General features: G+C 31.3%; 2 protein-coding genes across 2 annotated transcripts; one reads left to right on the top strand and one right to left on the bottom strand.

The window, feature by feature from the left end:
* The first annotated feature begins 4,892 nt into the window (after positions 1-4,892).
* Positions 4,893-6,650, top strand: LOC108480505 (UDP-glycosyltransferase 73C6-like). Its single transcript, XM_017783528.2, has one exon. It carries the CDS (start codon positions 4,961-4,963, stop codon positions 6,455-6,457), a length of 1,497 nt encoding a protein of 498 aa, XP_017639017.1. The 5' UTR covers positions 4,893-4,960; the 3' UTR covers positions 6,458-6,650.
* Positions 6,651-9,337: 2,687 nt separating this feature from the next.
* On the bottom strand, positions 9,338-11,929 carry LOC108480507 (probable serine/threonine-protein kinase PBL23). The gene is made up of 5 exons (XM_017783529.2): positions 11,364-11,929; positions 10,764-10,942; positions 10,479-10,671; positions 9,944-10,335; positions 9,338-9,858 (listed from the first exon to the last, which is right to left on the bottom strand). Exons 1-5 carry the CDS (start codon positions 11,509-11,511, stop codon positions 9,601-9,603), a joined length of 1,170 nt encoding a protein of 389 aa, XP_017639018.1. The 5' UTR covers positions 11,512-11,929; the 3' UTR covers positions 9,338-9,600.
* Positions 11,930-25,828: the final 13,899 nt, after the last annotated feature.

The raw sequence follows: 25,828 nt of genomic DNA, 5'->3' as shown, positions 1-25,828 counted from the left end.
CATCAGAAACACTATTAATTTTAAATGTATCGCATAGTTCTAAGAAGTTGGCTAAATGAGAGTTGGGATCCTCATCCTACAAACCATCAAACTGAACAAACTGTTGTATCATTTGAATAGTGTTAGGTTTTAATTCAAAAGTATTTGCAGCTACAATAGGTCTAACTATGCTCGATTCAGTTCCTCTTAAAAAAGGTTTAGCATAATCATACATAGTGTGTGGAGCAGGATTTTGATTAATCGCAATTGCAGGAGGTAGCTGATTGCCTTGGTTTTCAGCCATATCTTCGGTTGGGGGTTGAGTATCATCTTCTTACTCGCTCTCTGTGTTCGTAAGCTTCGCCTTTTTTCTTTTTGATTTCTGTAAACTGTACGATCGATTTCTTCGTAAAAAAGTAATAGTCCTGACGGGTTTCTTCTAGTCATAAACTATAAAAACCTGCCAAGAGAAGGAAAAAGTAAATTAATAAATAATAATAATTAAATTAAATTAAATTTCAAGAAAAATAAATGGCTAAAGTAATAAAAATTGAGCGTTCCTAATATCTTAGTTCCCCGGCAACGGCGCCAAAAACTTGATCGCGTGATTCCGTGATAGATTTTAAATATTTATAATTACTCATTCTTGAACTAACTATTATCGCGATGTAGGCAAATGTACCTATCGAACAGTAGTATAGTTTTAGCAAGACCGGATTGTCGAACCCAAAGGAACTAAAAGTACTAGTAATTACTGTCTTTTTTTATTATCTAGCCTAAGAATAAAGAGGTTTTGTTTTAATTAACTAATTATCTAAACTAAAAATGCATAGAGAATAGAATTGGGAATTGCTTTCGGGAAAACCGATTGAATGGAGACAATACCTAAGGAAAAATCCACCTAGACTGTACTTGTTATTCTCGCTCTGAATCAGACGATTTATTCATTTAACTTGTTCCGTAGAGATCCCTAAGTTATGTTATTATCCCTATTCAAGACTAATAACATCTAATCCCTAGATTGAATAGCCGAGACTTTTCTCTAGTTAACACTTTAGGGTTGCATTAACTCGATCTATGGATCCCCTTATTAGGTTTCACCCTAATCAGGCAAAATCTTGTCACCCTATGTCTAGGCGCGCAATCAACTCCACTTAATTATGAAAAATGTACTCTTAGACAGGGTCTATTCCTCCTCTAAATAAGAGTTTATCTTGAATCAATATCCTGGGATATCAAAACAAGATTTAAGAACACATAATTAAGAACAAGTTAAATATTTATCATACGATTTAGAAAATAATAACAAGATTCGTCTTAGGTTTCATTCCCCTTAGGTATTTAGGGGATTTAGTTCATAACTAAATAAGAAAACATCTCAGAATAATAAAGAATACAAAACATAAAGAAAACTCAAAACTCCTGAAGGGGAATTGAGGAGAGTTCTTTAGTCTTGATGATAAATTCGACTTCTGAGAAGAATCAATCGACTTTCTTGGAGTAATTCCTTACCCCCTACTCCCTCTCTCCTTTTCGTCCTCCTCTAGGGTGTATTTATAGGCTTTGGAATGGCTAAAAGCCCTCAAAATTAGCCTTTTCCGAATTGGACTCAACTTGGGCTCCGTAGGGACACGCCCACGCGAGATTACTTCAGGCCATGCTCGAGCCTGCCAAATTGACACGACTGTGTGGTCTACCCGTGTGAAGAGGTCTAGACCGTGTTGATTTCGTACTTTGGCCTATTTTCTTCGTTTTTGGCCCGTTTCTCGTTCCTTTTGCTCTTCTATGCTCTCCTAAGTGTAAACATGAAATTAAAGCATTAGGAGCATCGAATTCACTAATTCTAATGAAAAATCATCCATAAAATGCATTAAACATGGGGTGAAAATATGTATAAATTACGGTTTATCATTATTCTAACTAATGTTTTAAACATAAAATGCTATGCTAGAGTTGTGCTCTTATGGTTGAGCCACACTGGCAAGAAGGTTTTCAAAGAACTCTTTGCACATTAAATAAGACATGATAAAAATTTTGATAATAGTAAAAGCAAAATTAAGATGGTAAAAAAACCAAATTACAACCTGTTGTTGAATTAAAATAATTGCTTCTTGACATTGTGCTATTCAAATGTATTATGGGGTAAAGGACAGGACTGAGAACAAAAACCAATTTGCATAGTAATGTACAATTCTATTTCTTTTGGGTTATAATTGAATGTATAGAGCCATGTCCCTGGTATGATGCTTAGATTGTTTCCTTCTTGTATGTGAACAGTGAACCTGACCCGGTTTAGCTAAGGCATTAGAATGGTGGTATTAACTTATTTAAAGCTTTCTCTTTATAGGCGCTAATAACATAAAAAATGCTGAATGCAAAATTCTTGGTTTTTTTTTCTTTTAATTGCAAATTCTATTTAAAGAAAGCATAACGACTGCCTTCTTAGATGATAATCATCTAATACAAAATGTTTTCTTCATTTTTATTTTTACTTACTTTTTTTTTTGTTGGGGGGCTTTCAGGATCTACTTGCAGCTGTGGAGAAGATCAACTCAAGTTTGAACAAGAAAGAAAAAAACAAAAGGTTATAATTACTTTTACCAAGATGAAATTGAAGCCCTGGGCTTAGGTAATGCACCGCATCCTACTATTTGTTTGTAGTTTGATTATATTTTATTATATTCCTACGGCTTTAGGTGTAACATTGAACATGGATTTCTGTCTGGCATGATATATTCAGTTTCTTTTTCAAGATTTTCATATACTTAGATGGGTTTTAAGAGGATCATGTCCAGATACGTGTCTTGGGAGGATTATTTACTTATACCCATATTTGAATATGCATTGGATGCATGTGCCAGATACAGATATTTCAAGAAAAATGTAAAGTTAGAAGCCACATAATCAGCATATTCCATTGGTTTAATCGGGGAACACTTATTGCACTGGCAAGTTATGTTGTTAGAAGTTAGAACAAAGCATGTCCTAGATTAATTATTTGCAATCCGGATATATCCTCAACCAAAGATGGCCAATTCATTATGTCTAAACGTCAAACATAGCATGTAAATGGTTAACATCTAAAACCCGAGTTGACAAGTTCTGATTGGTGCATATAGGGCCTAAAGGATGAGCTTACTTGCTGCTATTGGTGCGCATGAATCATCTTATTGTGGAGATCACTAATGGGCGGATTTCTTATTGGGTGTTGTGAATTAGAACCAACCTGTTGTGAATTAGTTATTTTGTTAATAAAATTCATTGTTAAACAATGATGGGAGGTAATATTCAAGGTTCAATTAATTTTATTTGAAAAAAATTAAATCTAATTTTTCATTTTATGGAAAAAAATATTTTTAAAAACGATAAATGGGTAATTGAAAATATAAATTTTCAATCTTAATCATCATTTAATTCCACATTATTAAAAAAACACAAATTGATGGAATATTTAATAAAAATATTAATTTTAACTTTTATTTATCTTATAAAGGTTAATTTGTACAATTTTTAATATTAAATGTAAAATGCAATGTAGATTGTAATTATTAAATCGTTGGTAGTGATTTTGCACTTGAAGGAGTGACGCGACAGTGAGCACTTTTCTGACTCCAAATCTGAAAATTGAAAACACAAAAAACATAAGAATTGTTTACACAATTCGGTTTCTCTATGTTTGCGAAACTTAATTTAGTGAGAAATATTCACTCTCTCTAACAGTTACAACAAGTAAACCTAATCTAGCACATATTTCGTGATAATTCTTCTCACTTTCGAATCTTGAAGAACAATACTTTCACTATTAAGTTTACCCCTATGAATTCAACAAGTAAAATTACAACACAACCGATTTTACTAACAATTTGTGCTTTAAGAAAAGTTCCCTAACATAAATAAAATAAATGCTAAAAGTTCTCAGCACAAAAACCTATACAAATCTCCCTTAAATAGATCTATGTTTGAAACTTACTAACGTAAAAGGTATATAACAATTCCATTTAAACAATAATATAATAATATATTTAGAATAATAGAGAATAAACCAAATATGGACTCTTGGTAACTAATCTCATAGTGTGTCAATTCAATCCAAATTTCTATATTACAAGAGATTGTCTCGGTGATTTAATTCGATCTAATAATATTTTAGCATATTAAATATGTATTGCAGTTTAAAAATAATAAAGTAGATTATATATTTTATAGTATTATAGATTTTGATGTTTTTAATTCATATAATAATAATTATATTAAGAATGTTATTAAATTATATTTTTATTAAATTATATTTAATACTAATTATGTTAAAATATGATTAAATTATTTATTATTTTTATTAAATTATTTTCAATAGTAATCTTATTAAAATTTAATAACAATAACAATAGTTATCTAACTAAAAAATTTTGCTAAGAGTATTCTAATTATTTTAGTTTTTTCCTTATGCTATTGCAACATTATTCTATTCAACCAAACACAAGAATAGTCTTATAGACAGTGAACCAAACGTAATGCTATTTTTTAAATTTTACTTTTTAAAAAACTACTTTTTACTAGACAAACTAGGTCAAAAATTTAAAATTCCTGCAAAATAATTATTTTATAGTGTTGATTAATAAGCGAAAAAAGAAATAATTCTTTAATTCAAGACTTGAACTCCAAGTACTACCGGATCTTCCACCACTTGGACTCCAAGTAATATTAATTATTAAATATTCTATTTGGATCTTTGATTTTGATGTTTTGCCACTGCCCTTCTCTTTCACAAATAACTCTGAATGGACTTTACTTGATACCCACATAATTATATATGCTCTTTCCACAGAATAAACAAATCATATGCTTATGTATGCTCTTGCATCAGCAGCCTACTGTACCTTTCTCAAATGATCGGACTCCACACTTGGCTGTATATATAACAGATATTGGTACGCTAGTCTTACCATTCACTTCAGTTTTCCTTCTTTCTACTCATATTCCTATGGGTTCCCAAACCCAGCAGCCTCACTTTGTGCTGTTCCCTTCCATGGCCCAAGGCCACTTGATCCCCATGGTAGATATCGGTCGATTGTTAGCGCAGCGTAACGTGATTGTTACTATAGTTACGACACCTCATAATGCAAGCAGAGTCCAGAAAACAATTGATCGAGCTGTTGAATCAGGCCTCGCTATCCGTTTAGTGCAGCTCCGTTTTCCAGGCAAAGAAGCAGGGTTACCAGATGGGGTTAAAAATATAGACATGATATCTTCAATGGAGGACTTGTTCAAATTCTTCACTGCAGCAAACAGTACGGACAAAGCAGTGCAGGAATTATTTGAGAAGCTAACACCACGCCCCATTTGTATTATTTCGGACATGTTTCTGCATTACACCCTCAAAATTGCTACCAAGTTTCAGGTCCCAAGGATATCGTTTCATGGAATTTGCTGCTTCTGTTATCTTTGTGTGCACAATCTGAAGTCCTCCAAGATACTAGACAACATAACATCTGATTATGAATGCTTCAAGGTGCCAGGCTTGGCTGAAAAGGTCGAATTTACTAAACCCCAGTTGCCGCTTAACCTTGATGAATCCTGGAAGGACATTTTTGATACAACAACAAAAGCTGACGAAGCATCATATGGAGTTGTCATAAATAGTTTCGAAGAGCTGGAATCACCATACGTGAAAGAGTACAGGAAGATAACAAAAGCTTGGTGCATTGGTCCAGTTTCTCTGAGCCACAAAAATGAGTTGGAGAAGGCTGAAAGAGGTAAGAAGGCTTCAATCAATGAGCAGCAATGTTTGAAGTGGCTTGATTCTCAAGAACCCAACTCTGTAATTTATGCTTGTCTTGGGAGCATGAGCACCATGAAATCTCCCGAACTGATAGAGTTGGGTTTGGGCTTGGAGGCCTCGAACAAACCATTCATTTGGATCTTAAGAGGAAATAATAACGCATCGAACCAAGTGATGAAGTGGATTGAAGAGGATGGATTTGAGGAAAGAATAAAAGGAAGAGGATTTGTAGTTGTGGGATGGGCTCCCCAAGTGCTCATTTTATCACATCCTGCAATAGGAGGTTTCCTAACTCATTGTGGATGGAATTCAACAATCGAAGGCATTTCTGCTGGCGTTCCATTATTAACATTGCCACTTTTTGCAGACCAGTTTACCAATGAGAGACTTGTAGTACAAATACTAAAAATCGGAGTGAGCGTTGGGGCCAATGAACCTACGGCCTGGGGAGTTGAAAAATCTGGGTTCATGTTGAAGAAAGAACATGTTAAAAACGCAATAGACCAATTGATGAATGAAGGAAACGAAAGCATAGAGAGAAGAAAACGAGCTAAAGAGTTCGGAGAGAAGGCAAATAAAGCTGTTGAAGTAGGTGGATCTTCTTATCTTAATATGACACTATTAATCCAAGATATAATCCAACAATCTTCACAGATGGGTGTGGATATGATTCCAACCTCAGATCCCCATGAGAATTAAGGAGATATAATAAGAGCGAGGCTCTATCTAATAAGAAAACCGAGATAACCTCAAAGAGTGATTTATTTAGTTGATGTAGTTTTTTTTTTATTTTTTTTATTTTGTGTTTCCTATTATTATCATTTAGTGTCTTGCAGAAAACCACCTTTTGGTTTAATGAAATAATTACGGTTTTTCAATTGTCATTACTTAACAGTATTGATTTTTTTTTCTTTTTTTTTTCTCCTTTTCTAAATTGATGGTCGACTCTCAATCATCGAACTCCTCATGATCCCAAACCCCAAATGTTAGGCATATTCATAGTGCCATAGTTTCCAACTGAACGTACTTTGCAAATGTGAAGATTAGCTTCTCCGTAGTGTCATAGTTGCCACCATTTCCCTTGAGATTCTTTTGTTAGAATTATAACACATTAATATAAACATAATAAATCATGATTTGTCTTGTCAGATCGTTAATAATAAAAATGAGATGCAGAAACATATATGAATCCATCGATATGTTGTTATCTTTGAATCATGTAGTTTCGATCTTTCAAATTAATATACAAAAAAGTGACTTTTTTTTCTAAATATGGGATGTCAGAAAGTGTAATTTGGAGACTATAACACTAATATAAATTTTTTGCACATTCACCCCATCATTAATTAGAAATTAGTTACTAGATTATCTACACATATTTGATCAATACTTCATTTCATTCAATAACTTAATCCCAATAAGCCTTAACTGTAACAGTTCGATTTTCAACGGTGTTATAAAAAGTAATTTCAAAATCTCATTTTCATTAATTGAGTCCGTAAATATTAAATATGAATATTTACGGAGTTGGTATAAAAGAATATTAATGTTTGATCCTTCAATTTTGTCTATTAATTGCTTAATTAGGATATATGAACTAAATTATAAAAGTTTTAATTGACCAAAGACTTAGGGACTTATATTACAATTAGTCAAAATTCCAAAATGATAAATAAAAATTTTATAATATGTAATAGTAGATGGTGATGTGAACTTCCACTCATTTTTATTAATGGTGATTAAGTTTAATTAGTTAAGGTGTAATTAAGTTAAATATAAGTAATTAAATATTTAATTAAATTATATGAGGCAAATTTTAGTGGGTTTTTTTTTTTATTTTTTTCATTTCACCTAACTGGACATGCTTTTAAAACCTAAGAACAATCATTTTTCAAGCTCACGCTATTGGTCCCTGATTGATCAAAAATTAGATCAAACTGAATATAAATGGGAAAAAGAAAAAATTGTCGATTAGTCCCTATTTGTTGTTTAGATCAGACAAGTTCATATGATATTTATTTATATAGGTTGTTGTATATTTGATTTGTAATTATATATGTGTTTAGTTGAGAATTGATTTAAAATGAAAGATTTGGACTAAATTGAAAAGTGATGATTATATGTGAAATTGATGCATGTGTGAACTTAGTAAAGGTTAGAATACGATTGGTATGCCAATAGGATTTTGTGCTCACTTGTATAGGATTAATTACAGATGTTACCAAGATTCAATATTTGTTGTTGATACTCAAATACATATGACAAAGATTTAGCTCAGACGAGTAACTTGATATCGTTTTAAAGGTTTAGCCTGAACGGGTAACTTAACACGAATATATTCAACTCAGACGAGCAACTGGTGTGATATAGATACCTATGTATCCGAGTTCGTTTACTAGGGTTCATCAAGCAAAATACTTTATTTGAAACGAGAACTGGAAATGAGATTAAATGAATTTAAAGTTCAAATGAATGAATATTGAATGAATTAAGTATAACGCCTTTGATCATGTGTGTGAACATATTACTCTTGAATTGAGTGAGTTGTGTCACATTCTAAAAATTGGGTTAGAAGATATGAGGTTAGTAAAATCGAGAGTGATCACGTTCTGGATTTTCAGTTAAGGCTATGAAAATTATGTTAAGTGTGTTAATCTGGTTTAGTGGATAGGTGTTGTGCTTATGTGTGTGAGGTTCTAAGTTTGAATCTTTTCTTTGAATTTTTGTTATTTATGCCTTTACTTCTATTTCTGATCCTCTAGCATAAATAATATTTTTGTTCAATTGCTGACAAGAATGAGTTTGTTGATTCAATAGTAGAGTAATAATTTACTTTTTAGTTTTGTGTTTGAATCCTCACAAATGCAATTGGAAATAATTTTATGTTAATTTCGGTGTCTTCTCTGTGAACGAATTTGGTTTTTATTAAAACTCCTTAAAGTTTAGTTAGTTAGAAATGGAATAAGATTTGAATTCTTTTGATTATAAATAAGTTTTAATTATCTCAATGCCTTTTATTTTTTTATTATATTACTAATTGATGTTAGAATAATATATTTTATTATTAAAATTTAAATATTAAAATTATTTTAATAAATCTTGAATTGCACTTTGTATTCAAGTTAAAAACACTTTTACTATAATTTAAATTATTAAATGTTGAGTTATACTTTACTTATATTGCAAGATTTTCTTTCAAATAATAGTTAAAAGTTCTCAAAAATTCAATTGTCATTATTATTTTTAGGCTAAAATTATGGGTTGAATTTTTATTATTATTATAATTTACTTTAAAAATAATATTTAAATTGTATTCAATAATTTGAATAAAATTATGTCCCGTAAAAACAAATTATCTAATGAATTATAAAAGGAAACACTTGAAATTATGTTATAATACAGGAAGCTTTTGGTCATTTTAATATTGTCTAAATAAATTTCTTTCTGTCTAACCTGTTAAAAAAAACTAAAAATACTCGAGTTTCACAAATTTTCAGCACATGAAACCCCAAAGGAACAAAAACAAAGCTGAGTTGATGGATTGCACATTGTAAGCCTCGGCAGTAACATGGTTAAAGCTCCATGAAATTGAAAGATATCATTGCCATGAGCTGAGCTTTTATCAGAAACTTTTTCTTTCCAAGTACCTTCTTAGAAAACAGGCCATGAAAGGACTCTAAAAGAAATGAGATTTTGAGTACTGAGTCCATGGCTTTGCAGCTCAGCTGCATCATGAAAATGCAAGAGTTTTGTCCAGATCCATTAACCCTCCTCATCTTCTTGTCCCTTCACCTTTCTTTAGAGGTTTCCGACGTCTTCATTGCCATGCCTACTTTAATTTCTCAACTACTCTTCTTTTTTTCTTCATCCTCTTCTTCTTCATCATCGTCTTCTTCTTCTCCTTCTGGTCCTCCGCCATTAGTTAAGTATTCTAGAGCGGTTACCACATCACTCATCGCAGGCCGAGCGGCTGCATCGTCTTGCAGACACATTGCTGCAACTGCAAGTGCTTGGTGGAGACCCTTACTGGGATAATTCCCTTTTAACAATGGATCAGCCATTAATTGGAAATTCCTTCTATCTTTGAACAAAGGTGTTGCCTGCATAAAGGGATACTCAGAAGTTAGAGATGTATTAAGTGACTGTTTCATGATTGTTTAGAACAAAAGAACATTGCAGACTTGCCCAATTGACAAGATTTTGTTCTTCTGTTGGTCTTGAATTGTCTATTACTCTTCTTCCCGTGATCATTTCCAGAAACACAACTCCGAAACTGTAAACATCGGATTTCGCAGTCAATTGGCCTGTAAGTGCATACTCGGGTGCACAATAGCCATAGGTTCCCATAACCCTGGTGGAAACATGCGACTTATCTCCAGTTGGACCAATCTTTGCAAGCCCAAAATCCGAGAGCTTTGGATTGAAATCTTGGTTCAACAATATGTTTGATGCTTTAAAGTCACGGTATATCACAGGGGGGTCAGCTGTTTCATGCAAGTATTCAAGGCCTTTAGCCGCACCTATTGCAACTTGTATCCTGGTATTCCAGTCCAATGGCTTCTTGTCTGGGGGTATATCTGAGGGCATAATTACAAGCAACTGAATATATTCACCAAAACAAAATCCCATTTTACAAATGGAAATTCTACAACACTTCAAAAACTTCCTTTTTTTTCACTTCAAAAACTTCTAAAAGACAACTTAGATGTTAAAAGCATACCTAGAAGGTGACTCTCCAAGGAGCCATTAGCCATGTATTCATAGACCAAAATCCTTTGATCCCCATCGGCACAATATCCAACCAAAGTTACAAGGTTAGGATGGTTAAGTAAACTCAACATCAAGACCTCAACCAAGAATTCCCTGTTTCCTTGATATCCGTTCCTGTCAAGTTGCTTGATAGCAACAACTTGCTATAATGGAGCAACAATATGAAAATTACTCACTATATGTGAATATCATACGTACTGTAAATGAATGCAGATAAAATATGTTAAAATTTTACCAGAGTTGGTTCAACCTGCCCTTTGTAGACCCTCCCAAAACCCCCTTCACCAAGCTGATTCTCCGGGTTGAAGTTGTTAGTGGCAGTGCATAGGTCACGGTAATTAAAAGTCTTTGCAGTTATATTGCTTTTACCCCTTTTCAGTATTTCTTCGCTTATGTATCTCTTTCTGCTTGCGTCTGCCAAAATAAGAATTTTTGTTTTAACATCAATCAATCAACCACCTTTAGGCCCTGTCTTTCAACTATGTTACTCCTCGTGTGTGAGTATCTAACACCAATATGTATATGATACGGATATTTCTTTATATATTTAGAAGATTATATTTCCATACTCATATCATAAATGTATTCGAATCAAAGAGGTGAATGACAGAGATGAGCATAGCTTGGCAAGGGCAACAATTAACATCTACTCCAAATACCCATTTCATCAATAGAAAATTGAACCACGCCATACATCCCATTCATGAATTGAATTTCAGAAGAACAGGGTCAACAACTATAAACATGATGCTGATGACAAAATAGAGAAATTATGCAAATTCTCAAATAAAGTCATGGTTTGTTTAAAGATTGAAATGCAGGATGAAAATTGTACCACTCTTGAAAGAAATATTGGCGAATGAAGGCATAGCCACAGTTTTGGCTTCATTGGCGTCGAATTCATTGGTACCGCTCTTCTCCAATGATGCCGACCTTTTGCTGTTTATTTTCTCTTCTGACATACAACACGAAAAGCAATTCATTGTTTGGTCTTCCCAGCTATGATATTAACAACAAAAAGATTTTCCCGGAAAACCCAACTTTGTAAAATGTAGGAGAAAAGTGAAAAGGTGTATTCACAACAACAAATTCCTTAAATAAAATTTATAAGATGATCCAAGTAGGAAGAAAATTCACAGCTGAGCTGTGAATTTTCTTAAATTTTCTCAGGACCTTCAAGAGATCACACGGAATTGTTTTCTCATAACATTTGTTTTGCCTTCTGTTACTTTCCCAAATCCATTAACCCCATATTTGCCAAAAATGGGTTTGATTTTCTAAAAGAAGCTAACAAACAGCAGAAAATTTCTTAAAAACCATTCTGGTTTTCTATTATCAGCTGTTCTATTATAACCTCATCCAATATTTACAGAGTTTTTCTTGAAAGAAATGCATTGATAAATTGTGTTATATACCTTTCAAGATTATTTTAATACATAATTATTTTTATTCTTTTCTATAATATGTTTTATTTAATAGCTATAAAAGGGAAATTGGGTGGGAAATTGGTTTTAATACATGAAATTGAATGAACCAATGAAGGGAAATGATAAGTTGAGTGGCAAAGAGAAATTTTATTTAGTCACGAAATTATATTATATTTTATAATAAAATATAATTTTATAATTTTAATAGTTTATATCTTTATAATTTTTAAATAATTAAATTAATTTTTTATCATTACTAATTTAAAATTTTATAAAGAATAAAAAACCCTAAATGAAAAACTTTTCATTAGGAGGCGGAGCCCATACCAACTTCTCTGACTTCGCCTTTGATCAAATTTTGTATAATATAACTTAGTGACAAAAGTTGAGAGATGCTTCAAATTATATATTAGATAAATACCTACAATTTACTTTAACTTGAATCGCTAATTTTAATGAAAAATAAAGTAAAATAATTTAAAGGTTTAAATCGAAATCACATGAAAATTATATATAAATAAATTTATTAATGTGTCAAAATTTTATTAAATATAATATATATGATTATGATTATTGACAAAAAAAATTAATACGAAAAAATTTATCACGAGAAATTTTGAGGTATTGCAATAATTTCAATTTTGCTATATTAATGTATTCATTTTTTATACCATGTTTATATTTTTGTATTTGGTTTTTTTAAGAACATCATAAAACATATCATTACATGGGGATAATTTGTTTTATATAGATTTTAATGTGGTTTTTATGCAAGTCATGTTTATGTTATTTTTATTTTATAATGTATTTTGCATAGACTATTATAAATAATTTATTTAGAGAATAATTTATGTATTCGTATTATATTGCTTCTAAATTTATTTTATATTTAGATAATTTTCAATAATGATTCAACTTAATGAAAATATATATATTTGTATTCTACTTGTGCTTTTTTTTCATGTTAATGATTTTATATGTAAGCTCGAACATATTTGTTTGTATCGTTTTCATGTTATGTTGTGCTTTTAACTATTCTACGTTGTTTTCATAATATTTTTAAATTTATTTCATATTTTGTATAATTTATTATATTTAATTTTGAGAAATAAATAATGCTTAGATGTTAAAAAGACATAATGGTAATTTTGGCTCTTAATATTTATTTTATTTGTCAATTTGATCGTTATTTTTAATTAAATTTGACCACTAACATTTCGAAAGAGTCAAATAATTTCTTTATGAAAATGCTAATTAAAACATTGATTTTTTTAATAATGTTAATGTGATAACTTGCGTGGCAACCCACATGACATTATTTGTCTTATACGTCACATCAATAAATAATTTAAAATTTATAAAAATATTAAAAGAAATCAAAGCATGAAGTACATATGTATTACCATGCAGACTATATGTTTAAAAATTTAAGGTTTTAGTAAGTATTCCTTAAAAAAATTAGACTCTTTTAAAAATTGATGATTAAAATTGATTTTTTTTTAAGAAAAAGTTAAAGGTCAAATTTAATTAAAAATAATAATAGTTAAAATAACAAAAATATAAATATTAAAAGTTAAATTTATTAGTATGACTATTAAAAACCTTAAATTATAGTAGCTTATCTAAATAATTAATTTTAATTAATAGTTATTGTTTGATGACATAAATTTTAAATTGACAAAATTACATGTAAGCTATTTGTTTACTTGAATACACTCGTAAGTCCTTTTTGTACATAACAAACTCATAAATTAAAAGAAACAAAAAATTTTATTTTTTTGTTAACCTTAGTGCTTGGCCCATTCGCCAAGAATGTTCAACTCATGATCGTTTTTTGGGTTCGAGTTTTGTGTATTGCATATCTGATAGTGATTTACTCTTAATTGTGAGTAAGTGTACCAAAATAAACTTTTATCCTTTTATTTTATTTTATCACAATTATATTGATTGTAAAAGATTTATTTGATCTTAGATTTCATATTGAATGTCAATTGCAAAGCCCAAAAGGTAGTGGTGTCGAAAAAATACGGTTTCAAGACCCTATTTTCGTAAATCAGACTCTAAATATTTACGAAGTTATATTATAGGTGAATTAAAATTTGTTATACGACTGTTACTCACTAAGTTCTATAGAACTTACAAATGGTATCCTTTATTGTAGGATAAAATTGTCACCCGAAAAATCAAATGGAGGGCTAAGCCAGACATCACCAAATTAAGTAAAAATGGGACAATAGTCATAATATACATATAGAGGGGCACTCCAAGAGGTTATATGTAACAGCCCGATTTTAGTAGTGTCGAAAACTGTGGTTTCGGGACCACAATTCCGATGAGTGAATAAATATTTTAATGTTTATTTAATATTTATAGAGTTATACTAGTGTCATATTAAATTTCAGTTAAGAAATTTTGAAGTTTAGATAGTTAATTAATTTAAAAGGATTAAATGGAAAAAGGTACAAAAGTTGATCTGTTTTGTTAAAAGGCTAATTGGATGTGAAATCTTTAATGAAGGGATTTAAATGGTAAAAATACCATAGATATGTGTGTTACTGGAATTTGGTGGCTTGGTGTTTGTGTAAAATTTTATATTTTTAAAGGCTAAAATGGTAAATAAATAATTATTAAATATAACAAAAGTTGATAAAATGTATCATCTTCTTAATTCCACCTCTTCCACTAATTTTCCTAGCCAAAGAACCCCATTTTCATGCTTTAAAGTTTGGGATATTCAAGGGCTTGCATGGTAAGGTTTTTGAGTTCCATTTTTAATGATTCTATGTTTTTAAGCTCATTTTAGCTTAACCTAGCTTATCCCGAGGGTTAAATTGTAAAGTTGTAAAAATTTTAGGTTTTTTCATACATGAGTTAATAGTGTTTTTGGATTTGTTTGATAGATTATTAAGTTTAATTGTTAGGTAAACATGTTTTGTTAAATAATTTTTGATGAATTTAAAGTTTAAGGACTTAATGGTGAAAATAACAAAATTCATGGTTAATGTTATGATTTAGTGAAAGTTAGGGCTGTATGGAACCTTAAGAATAGTTGAAATTATGATATTTTATTCTTATTGGTTAAATTATAAGATTTAAATTTAGGGGCTAAATGGTAAAAAAATTAAAATGTTAGGGATAATTTTGTAATTTCACATTAATAAGAATTATAGGTTTGAATTGAATAATTGTAGTCAATTGAAATATTTAATTGAGTTAAATTATTATTTAGATCAAGAAAAGAATCATCCAAGCTTGAATCGAGGAAAAGTGAAAGTCTCGGATTTATTCTCGACTTTTGTTGATACAACCATTGTGGTTGAGGTAAGTTCGTATAGATTTTATGTTTATTAAATGTTATTTTGGTTGATTAATCATTAATGTTATGTTATTTATAATTGATTCAGTAATAAATCGATATTTGAATACTTAACGGCAAAAGCCTCATTTGAACCTAGAGAATGCTTAAGATACAAATGACATGTCATCAGGGGTTATATGTTTTAGGCACTGGTCTTGGATGTCCTACTGATGGCTGAGGTCCTGCATTTGTTGTGGATTCTCCACAACTCGTGTAAACAATACGTGTAGCTAACGTCCCGACCCACAGCTTGTGTGAGCATGCCCATTTCACAGCTCATATGAGCATTATTGAAAAGGTTATGGTTCTATAAAAAGGTGTTCCCGAGTATCCAATGTTATTCTATACGGTTCAACGGGTAAGTAAACGAATGGAAAAGCTTATATATGGAATTATGGATAACGATGACATACGAAACAGAAAGGTGAGCTTTAGTAATGCATGGAAAAGAGCACCAATCACATATGTGATGCAATATGAGTAATTTATAAACAATTCATGTTGTATACCATGTTCATAGAAGGTTTATTGTTAATCTATATACTAATCATGTGAATTGTGGTGTTAGGAAAGGCAAGTGCTATATGATTTAATGAGTCTGATTGTATGATTTAATGTTAAGGAACAGTAAGTTTAAGTTTTTTTATACGAACTTACTAAGCATTACATACTTACGTAGTTGTTGTTCATCTGTTTTGTAAATCATCGAAAAGCTCATTCAGTTGGAATCTTGTCAGAACCTTATCACACTCTCCGTTGATCATTTTGGTAGTTTTGAACATTGTGGCTATGGTTATAAATGGCATGTATAAGGCTCATATGTAATAGGTGTCATAAATATATTACTTGGTCCACTTGGTTTGGTCATATATTTTGGCTCATATGTATAAGGCTCATACGTAATAGGTGTCATATATTTTGGAGTGGACTTGTAAAGCTTTGTAAATTAGTGTCTTTTGGTCAGTTTGAGTGATATGTAACTGTATGTTTTAGACATGTTTATAAGTGTGGTTGAAATGGTTGAAATGTTTATGGTTGTAATGAAGTAAGCTTAGGCTATGGAGTGATAGAATTTTTTTTTTAAGTTGAGGTGCCTTTGAATGGCATATTGGTTAGAACCTATAAGTTGATTGATTTGTCATGTTTGTGTGTGTTCAAAGAGTGTTTTGAACCATTAAATGTATATGTAATAGGTGTGTTTGTATATGTTTGGATACTTATTACAAATGTTACATTTTAAGCTTGGTATAAGCTTAATTGTGTATGTATCTTTAATCTTGGTGTGAATATGTTCATATAAAAGTTATTTTGGTCATCTGATATAAACCTTATTTAAGTGTTTGAGTCATGGTATGAATGAATGTGAATGATTAAAAAGAAATGATAAGTTTGGCATGAGTTTTATATATGAACTATTAAATTTTGAATGCAAATTAGTTGATGTGTCATGTGAATTGAGATTGATAATTAAATTGTGGAATTAATGAGGACATATTGGTTAGAACTTAGGCTGATTGTTTTGGCATGTTTTGGGCTTGTTTAAATGTGCTTTTAAAGTATAGAAATGGTTGATTTTGATTTGGCGTGGAACCTAAGTGTTGGATGAAAGTTTGGAAGCTTTTTAAGGTGCACACGGCTTGGGCTATTCCACACGACCATATGTCTTATAAAATTTTAGGTGTAAGATTTTTCACACGGTCATAGTTAGTTATACGGTCTGGACATACGGGCATGTGAAGAAGCTACACAGTCATGTGTGAAGCCACACGACCTGGGCTATTCCACACGGCCATGTGACCTCTATTTTTAAAAGTTTTAAAATTTTGCATATTTTTCTATTTTAATTCAAATTAGTCCCGAATTGTTTCCAAACTATTTTTAGGGCCCCATAAGCTCAATTTAAGGCTCGTGAGCGTATTTTTATCCTAATTTTTATAAGTTATTGAATGTTATAATTTATTTTATATTTTTATTTCTGTTTGATGATAAATGTCCTGATTTGTACTATAACGCTCCGTAACCCCAATTCGATGATGGTGATGGATTAGGAATATTACATTTAGTGGTATTAGAGCTATGATTTAGTCAGCTTTTGGATTGAACATAGCATATATAGAGTATAGAATACATGTTATTTTATAACATGTGATAGTGTGACATCTCTTGAATCATATTGAATTATGTATTCTTATAAATAAAAATGTCTTCCAATCAAGCTGTTTCTGATTAAGCAGAAAGTAATGTTCAAGCCTCTGCTTAAGGGGCAGGTAGAAACGAGTCCGTTCCTGAAGGTCAAGGAAGTGAGGCGCGAAAAGCCTCTTTCCAAATAATGTCAAAATGGTTTAGAAATTTCATTAAACAAAATTCTATGGCTCAACGACCTCCACCCCCTCTTGTACCCCAACCAACTCCCCTTATTCTACAAGGTTCGGAATAGGTACTTATAAATAAGCCTCCTGTCGATAAAATTTATAAGTACGAAGTAAAAGAATTTCGTGGTACAACGAAAGATGAACTAGAAAAAGCTAAATTTTCGTTAGAAAATACCATTTAGGTTTTTGATGAATTAACTTGTTCTCCAATTGATGGTTTGAAATGTGCGATATCTCTATTAAAAGACTTGGCGTATCAATGGTGGAATACTTTAATTGTTGTAGTACTAAAAGATCATGTTAATTGAGATTTCTTCCAAATGGAATTCAGAAAGAAGTATGTAAACAATATCTCGATAAAAGGCGGAAAGAGTTTCTTCAGCTAAAATAAGGATGTAGAACTGTATCTGAATATGAAAGAGAATTTGTAAAACTCAATAAATATGATTGGGAATGTATTCTGACTAAAGTTGTTATGTGTACTCGATTTGAATATATGTTGAAAGAAGATATCAGATTACTTGTTGGGATTCTCGAGTTAAAAGAATTTTTGGTTCTGGTAGATCAAACGCACAAGGTTGAAAAACTCAATAAAGCAAAAAGAAATACAAAATCTGAAACACGGAACACGGGTAAACGACCAATGGGAAAATCATTTCCTTCACCATCAAAGAAATTAAGAGAAAATCACAGTCGTATGTCTGCTCCATCTGGATTTTCAGGAAGAGATAGAGGAAAGCAACAAGCTAGTTCGAAACCCCAGACTATCTTGGTAGCGATGTGAGGAATGTTCGTAATAATAAGTCTCAGTGTCAGAAATGTAACAGAAGACATTTTGGAGAGTTTCGGCTGATGGATGGATCATGTTTTAAATGTGGTTCATATGATCATTTTCTTCATTATTGTCCTGAACAGTCTAATAAAGATAAGGCTTGGAATGTACGATCGGGTAACACGCTTTCGAGAGGGAGACCATCCAAACAAAGTGGTAATGTGGGAAATAGTCGAAGTGGAACAAAAGATTCTATAGTTAAATTTGATGCTTGGGCACTAGCTAGGACTTATGCAATCCGAGATCGAGAGGAAGCTTTGGCACCTGATGTGATTATCGATACATTTTCTATCTTTGATTTTAATGTTTATGCTTTGATTCACACGGGGTCAACGCACTCGTGCATATGCACAACGTTAGTGTCGGATAAGAAAATTGTAAGAACCCATTTTTGCCCGGCCCGTCATAAACCAATAAATAAAACCAAAATAATTAAAACAGTCCAATTACAACTTAATATGGCCCAAAATAAAATTAAAAAAACCTAGAGCCTAAACAGCCCAAAACCTAAACTAATTTTCAGCTAAAAAAAGAAATGGAGGAAACCCTAGCCGCATGCTTCCTTGCTTCCCCTTCACCTCCACCTCAGCCTCCGTACACAGCTGGCCTATAGCCTTCGTACCTGCAAAGAAGACAAACAACAACATAGAGAAAATGCAAAATAGTAGCAAAAAACATTGTAATATTTTCGGCTATAAAAAGGCCATTGCACAAGTTGTAATTTTTTACACATCCACGGATAACAATCAAAACAGAGAAAAATTTGAAAGGTTTTTTTATTATGTTCTTTTCATTTTCATTTCGTTTGTTCTATTTTATTTTACTTTTTTTAAAGAAAAAAGAAAAAGGGACCGAATCTCACATTTCTCATGTTTGGACCGCCGTGGGTGGCCGAAGAAACCATCTCCGATGATAGATGGTGTGAAATTGGGGTCGGGGAGTCGAAAAGCCAAAAAATAGCATTTTTTTATTTTTCAGCCACTGCGAATGGTGGCGCCATCGCCGGCGACTAGCGGCCGCCACGGTGGTCTGGCGCCGGAGCCATGAACGAAGAGGGGAGAGGTGAGAGAGTTTGAGAGCTCTCAATTTTTTTTTTGGAAAATGAAAGAAGAATGATTTTTTTTTGAATTTTTTTTAGTTTATATAGCAACACTAAAATGGCGTCATTTTGGTGTTCAAATTCAGACGCCAAAATGGCGTCATTTTGAGCCTTACCCGTCCGACCCGACCTGCTCCAACCTAGGATCTGCATGTTTTTAATCGGAAAGGCTAATTGCGCTTTTATCCCTTCTATTTTTTTTATTATTTTGCAATTAAGTTTTTATTTTTTTAATTTTTGCCTATTAGTTTATTTCGTTTTCAATTTAGTCCCCCATACAACTGTGTGTTTTGGATGGGAGAAATAATTTCCCGTTTAGTCTCTCTTTGTTATTCGCGCATGCAAATTGGTCCTTTTCTTTTTATATTTATTTTGGATTTGCCCTGAATTTCTGTTTTAAATTCAATTTAGTCCATTTTTTAGTTATTTTGCTATTTTATTATTAAAATTAATTTATTTATTATTACTATTATTTTTTTACTATTACTATTATTTTCTATTATTACTGTTATTGTTTTATTATTATTATTTATATTATTGTTGTTATTATTATTATTCTTTATTTTATTATTATTATTTTCTATTATTATTACTATTGTTATTATTGTCTTTACTATTATTATTATTATTTTATTTTATTTTTTCTATTACTATTATCATTATCATTATTATTATTACTATTATTTTTTACTATTATTATTTCCTGTTTATTTTTTTATTTTAAAATTTTATTAGCTTATTTATTTACTTTTTAGTTTTATTTATTATTTTTCTTTTACCAACTTATTGGTTTTGTTTATTTTACTCTATCTTTGTTTTTATTATTTTCATTCATATTAATGCATCTATTGTTATTCTTTCACGATATTAACATCACAATTTATTTTTACATTTTACTACCAATTTGTATTACACTTTTACCTGATACATTTTAAAAAATGTTGTTTTTTAATAATTCGTGTTTTAAGAGTCGAGAGGTCGTACCCTAACTTAGGGGCTTTGATTTTCTCGATAAATCCAAACCAAGTAAACGTTTTTAAAATTTTTAATGTTCTCGGGAATTAAGAAAAGATCGTATTCAAACTTACGAAATATGATTTCTTTCCAAAACCGAGATACTCAAATTTCTTTCAAAATAAACAAAATTTTCGGGGTTTATTCTCATTTCGAGGGTTTAAGACATTGTGTCCTAACTTACGGGACATAATTTTTTTCCTCGATTAACGTGAAATACGTCTTTTTTTTCAAAAAAATTCAGTTAAATAACTTTTTAACAAATGATCGTATTTTAAATCTCTTCAAAGTTCTCAATTTTCGACACTAAGACATTAATTAATCAATTAGGTACCAATTTTGGGCGTATCAAGGGTGCTAACCCTTCCTCGTGAGTAACTGACTCCCGAACCCGTTTTTTGGATTTTGTAGACCAAAAATTACCGTTTAATAAATTTAATTTTTTGTTAAAATGATTGAATTACTAGGTGATCCGATCACACCTAAATAAAAAGGATTAGTGGCAACTCCTATGTTCGTTTTCAAAATCAAAGTTGGCCCTTTTTTAAAAAAAATGGTTTCGACAAAAATACCTGTAGTGTAACAACCCAAATTTTAAGGTCGTTGGAAAATTGAATTTTCGGGTCATTATTCCAAAAAATGAGTTCGTAAATATTTATTAGAAATATTTACGAAGCTAGTAGTGTAGTTAATTAGACTTTGGTTAATTAAATTAGCTTGAATTAAGGCCAATTTAGTGAAAGGACTAGATTAAATATAGTGTAAAAATTTAATTGTAGAATAGAGAAAATTCAAGGGATTAAATTAACAAATAAGCCTTATGTGACAAGTATGTGGTAAGTATAAATACATATGTATTATTTTAATTGCTGCAAATGTATGAATATATATATATATATATGTATTTACTTAATATTTAAGAAATAATAATTACAATTTAAAATATAATAATAATAATAATAATGATATAATATAATAGTTATAATAAATAAAAGAAATAAAACATAAAGAAAAGGAAAAGAAGGGCACGAACAGAACAGGGAAAGAAAGAAAGAAAAAGGAAAAAAAAAAAAGGAAAAATAGAGTTTTAAGGTTCAAGCTTTAAGTGGTAAGTAAATTTAATCCATTTTCTTGTAATTTTGGTGTCTATAGAATCTTAGGAAGAAATACTATTTGAGTTATGTTGGAATTTAGAAAGTTATTAAATTTTTAGATGTTGATTAAGTTGAATGAATGGAAGAATTATTGGTTTAATTGATAGAAATTCAAGTTAGAAGTGGGAGAACGATTGAATTGTAAAGATTGATATAAGTTTTGTTATAGTAGGGATTAAATTTTTAAATTGTAGAATTGATGTTTTATATTGAATATTAAGAGTTGAAACTTGTTTAAAATAGGTATAAAATGAAATTTATAAGGTTATTTGAAGAAAAAGAATGGTTATAGTGGTAGGACCTAATTGGAAATATAGTAAAAGTTACATGAAAACTAAAGAGTGTGTTATTAAATAAAATATATTAATAATTTTAAATGTTAAATTTTATGTAGCCAGCGTAGCACCGGAAACATCATCGAAAAAGGGAAAGGAAAAAGTGAACGAGGATATCGAGTAAATGCGAGAATTTCTGTTTGTATTTCTATAAACTATGCTTAATGATTTAATACAACGTAATTGTTATTTTTAATAGTTAAAATGTATAATGAATGATATGATGGAAACTGTTACTACTTCTGTATTGAAATGAAACAATTTGAATACCCTATTAACATGTCGGGCTAGTCGGATACAATTGGCATGCCATAGGATTAGAAGTGTTCAGGGATATTCCGATTGTGTGTCGATGAGACACTATATGTGTTGACTACTGTGACTATTCCGGATTCGTTCCGAAGAGGTACTTCGTACCTAACTATGACTATTACTGTTACTGTTACTGTTACCCTACGATGTATTCCAGTTTAGGCCAATGAAACACTGTATATTATCCTCGGTGTATGGGTTGGATCCGCGTATCCGTTTAGGTCCGAGTTATGTTACTAGGGGTAAATGAAAGTACTGAAGACTGTTTACTATTGATTATGTGACTATGACTGGTATACGAGGTTGAAAGATATTGAGTGATAAAAAATATATAAATATAAAGATATATATATGAATTGCTTAACTACATGAAAGAGTTATGAAATGAATGAATAAGGCTTTAAGTTACAATGAATATACATGGTTTATTATTGTTTTAAGTATTAGTTTATAGAAATATCATTGAGTGTATACTCAGCGTACGGTATGTTTCCGTGCATAGGACTAGGTAAGAAAGAAAGTTAAGGACTCAGCATCCAAGCCAATCCTGAACTCAAAGTGGTGAAGTACCTTTCTTTTGGTAAAATGACATGTACGTAGGCTGATAAGAATTTGTTTTGTAAATGATAAGAATGAGCATGAAAGATGTTGAAACATGGTATGAAATATGCACATTTTGGAAGTTAAACTTACATGAGTTTGACTAGTATGATAATGAAGTATGATTATAATATGAATTGTAGTACTTAATCCTTAAGAGGTATTGAAGTGAATGAATGAATATTTGCTAAGTTTGAATGGCATAGTGAATGATTTAAGAACTATTAGTAAATGTTTGGGCGTGAATTAGATGTGTTTAGCATGTGAAAATAGCTTAAAAATGGTCAAAAATCATGTTTTTACACGGCTAAGTCACACGGGCATGTGCTCAGGCCGTGTGGCTCTCTGTTTATGTCACACGGGCTGTTCTCACGACTGTGTGTGCAAGTCAGATTTGCCCACGGCCTGGCCCCACGGCCATGGGAACCCCATGGCCTGGCCACACGGCTATGTCCGAGGCCACACGGGCGTGTGCCCCTATTTTCAAGGTAAAATTTCCAAAGTTGTCGATTTAATCCCGAACCACTTCTAAAACATGTATTCAGCCCCGTAAGCCCATATTAGGGACTTTATGATGAAATTTGAAAAGAACTGATCTGGAATGTAAAATTTATAACTCGATTTTGTATAAATGCTAGTGTATATGTCCGGTAATGCCTTGTAACCCTATTCTGGTGATGGTTTGGGGTTAAGAGGTGTTACATGTGGAGTCCGCTGAGTTTGTGGTCAAAATAACTAATTTGTTAGGCCAATATGTGCTAGTCGATAAAGTTTGTGTCCCCTAAAAATTTGAAATTGCAACTTTCCGACTGACTTGATGTTATTACCGTTTGATGAATTTGATGTGATTCTCGGCATAGATTGGTTGACCTTGCACGATGCTGTTGTGAACTGTAAATGGAAACAGCTTGTTTTAAAATGTCAAAATGGTGAAATAGTCAAAGTTGAGTTAGATAAGAATGATTGTACAACTGATATTATTTCAGCATTATTAGCTCAGAAATGTGTCAGAAAAGGTTATGAGGCAATTTGACTTATATCTTAGATACTAGAGTTCGTGAATTTAAAATATGTATATGTTAATACAGGGTGTAGTGTATAATAAATTGTCATAATGAATTATTATTAAATTCATAAAAGTTAGGCAGTTATTTTGGTCTTGTATTCATTCGGGACCCGAACCTGGAGATCGGGTCGGGCCTAGGGTGTTACAAGCTCCCTCTTCATTTCTCTCACCAAAAAAACTGTTGTTATCTATAAAGAACAAATGTGTCAATGCTAGACCACTTTGCTGCACTCTTGCTCCTTGAATTACCCCTTCTTGTTTTGCTAGTTTGAGCAAACTGGAGAGGCCCTCAGCACAAATTAAAAATAAATGGGGACTTAAAGGATCCTATTGTCACAATCCCCAAGAAGGTCAGAATACTATAACCCCAAAGCACTTAACCAACACACCATAACAAATTACTTGATACACTTAAACAACCAAACTTTAATAAATTTGGGGCGTTACATACTTCCTTACCTATAATATGCCAATACTTCTGAAAAATAAAGTTGGAAAACCATCTGTACCTGATGCTTTTAGTGGAACCATACTTTTAACTGCAACTAACACTTCATCTTCCCTAAACTCAGCTGGTAGCTCTTCGTTCATACCCTCCAAGATGCAAGGTTGTATCCCCGACAATAAATGTTCACAGTTCCTTATTGTTGAAGTCGTGAATAACTCTTCGAAGTAATCTGTCTCAATTACAATCATTTCCTTTTCCCCCACTATCCACACTCAATTCTTGTCCCTCAATCCCTTGATAGCATTCTTTCTCTTGCGATAGGATGCAAACTGATGAAAATAGGATGTATTTCAATATCTAAATCTGAGTCAGTTTGCTCTTGCTCGTTGCTCCTAGAATAATTCTTCTTTATCTGCTTCTATGTTCAACGCAGACTTTATCTCAGTTAGCTCAACTAGATTGTCCTAATCAAGATCAGTAAAACTCAGTTTTTCCCACTGGGCACTCAATTCAGAGAATCTTTGTTTCCAATTTGTTTGATTCACTTTCGCCCAACTACTTCCTTAGTTCTTAATTCTTCCAATTTTGTTGGCCTATCCATCCTCGATGAATCCGAAAGAATTTTAATTTGCGTCTCATATGTTTCTTCAAATACCTAGTTCGCATTAAAATGGAATTGGGAGTGTTTCCTTACCAGCTGGCCTCTTTCGTTGTCTATAGTATCAGTCAATACCAGGAAGTGATCAGAAAATGCATAAAGAAGATGTTTAATAGTATAACCTGGAAAGAGCTCCCAACAAGCCGAATTTACAACCTCCCAATCTAGACATTCTCACACATTATTTTTCGATAATCGACCTCTCTCCCAAGTGAACCACTATCCTGAAAAGCCCAAGTTATTAAGGTCACATAATTTAATGATATTTAAGTATATGACACATAGGAAACATTTTTTTTAAATGTAATCTATGTTTTATTAAATTAATCAAAATCTTTCTCAAAATTAACATTCTATTTATGATAATATTTTAATTATGGTTATTTTACAATTGATTTTTTTTTTTTGCAAAACTAAAACCAATCATTTTTCAAAATATTAGTAATATATGTTTCTAGTTAACAATTAATTTCTCTAATTAAAGGATAAAAATTAGGTGTAACTGTTTGGAGGCAAGAAGTTTATGTTTGATTTAATGCGTTATTAATTCTATTTTCATTTCAACAGCAAGTAAATCAAATAAAAAAAATAGAGAAGAGAGAGAGAATTAGTTTTTTTTTTCCCT

Source organism: Gossypium arboreum, chromosome 1 (genome assembly GCF_025698485.1).
Source record: "Gossypium arboreum isolate Shixiya-1 chromosome 1, ASM2569848v2, whole genome shotgun sequence".
Classification (NCBI taxonomy): Eukaryota; Viridiplantae; Streptophyta; class Magnoliopsida; order Malvales; family Malvaceae; genus Gossypium; species Gossypium arboreum.
The sequence above is the reverse complement of the archived record's forward strand: the minus strand, read 5'-3'. Positions and strand labels throughout refer to the sequence as shown.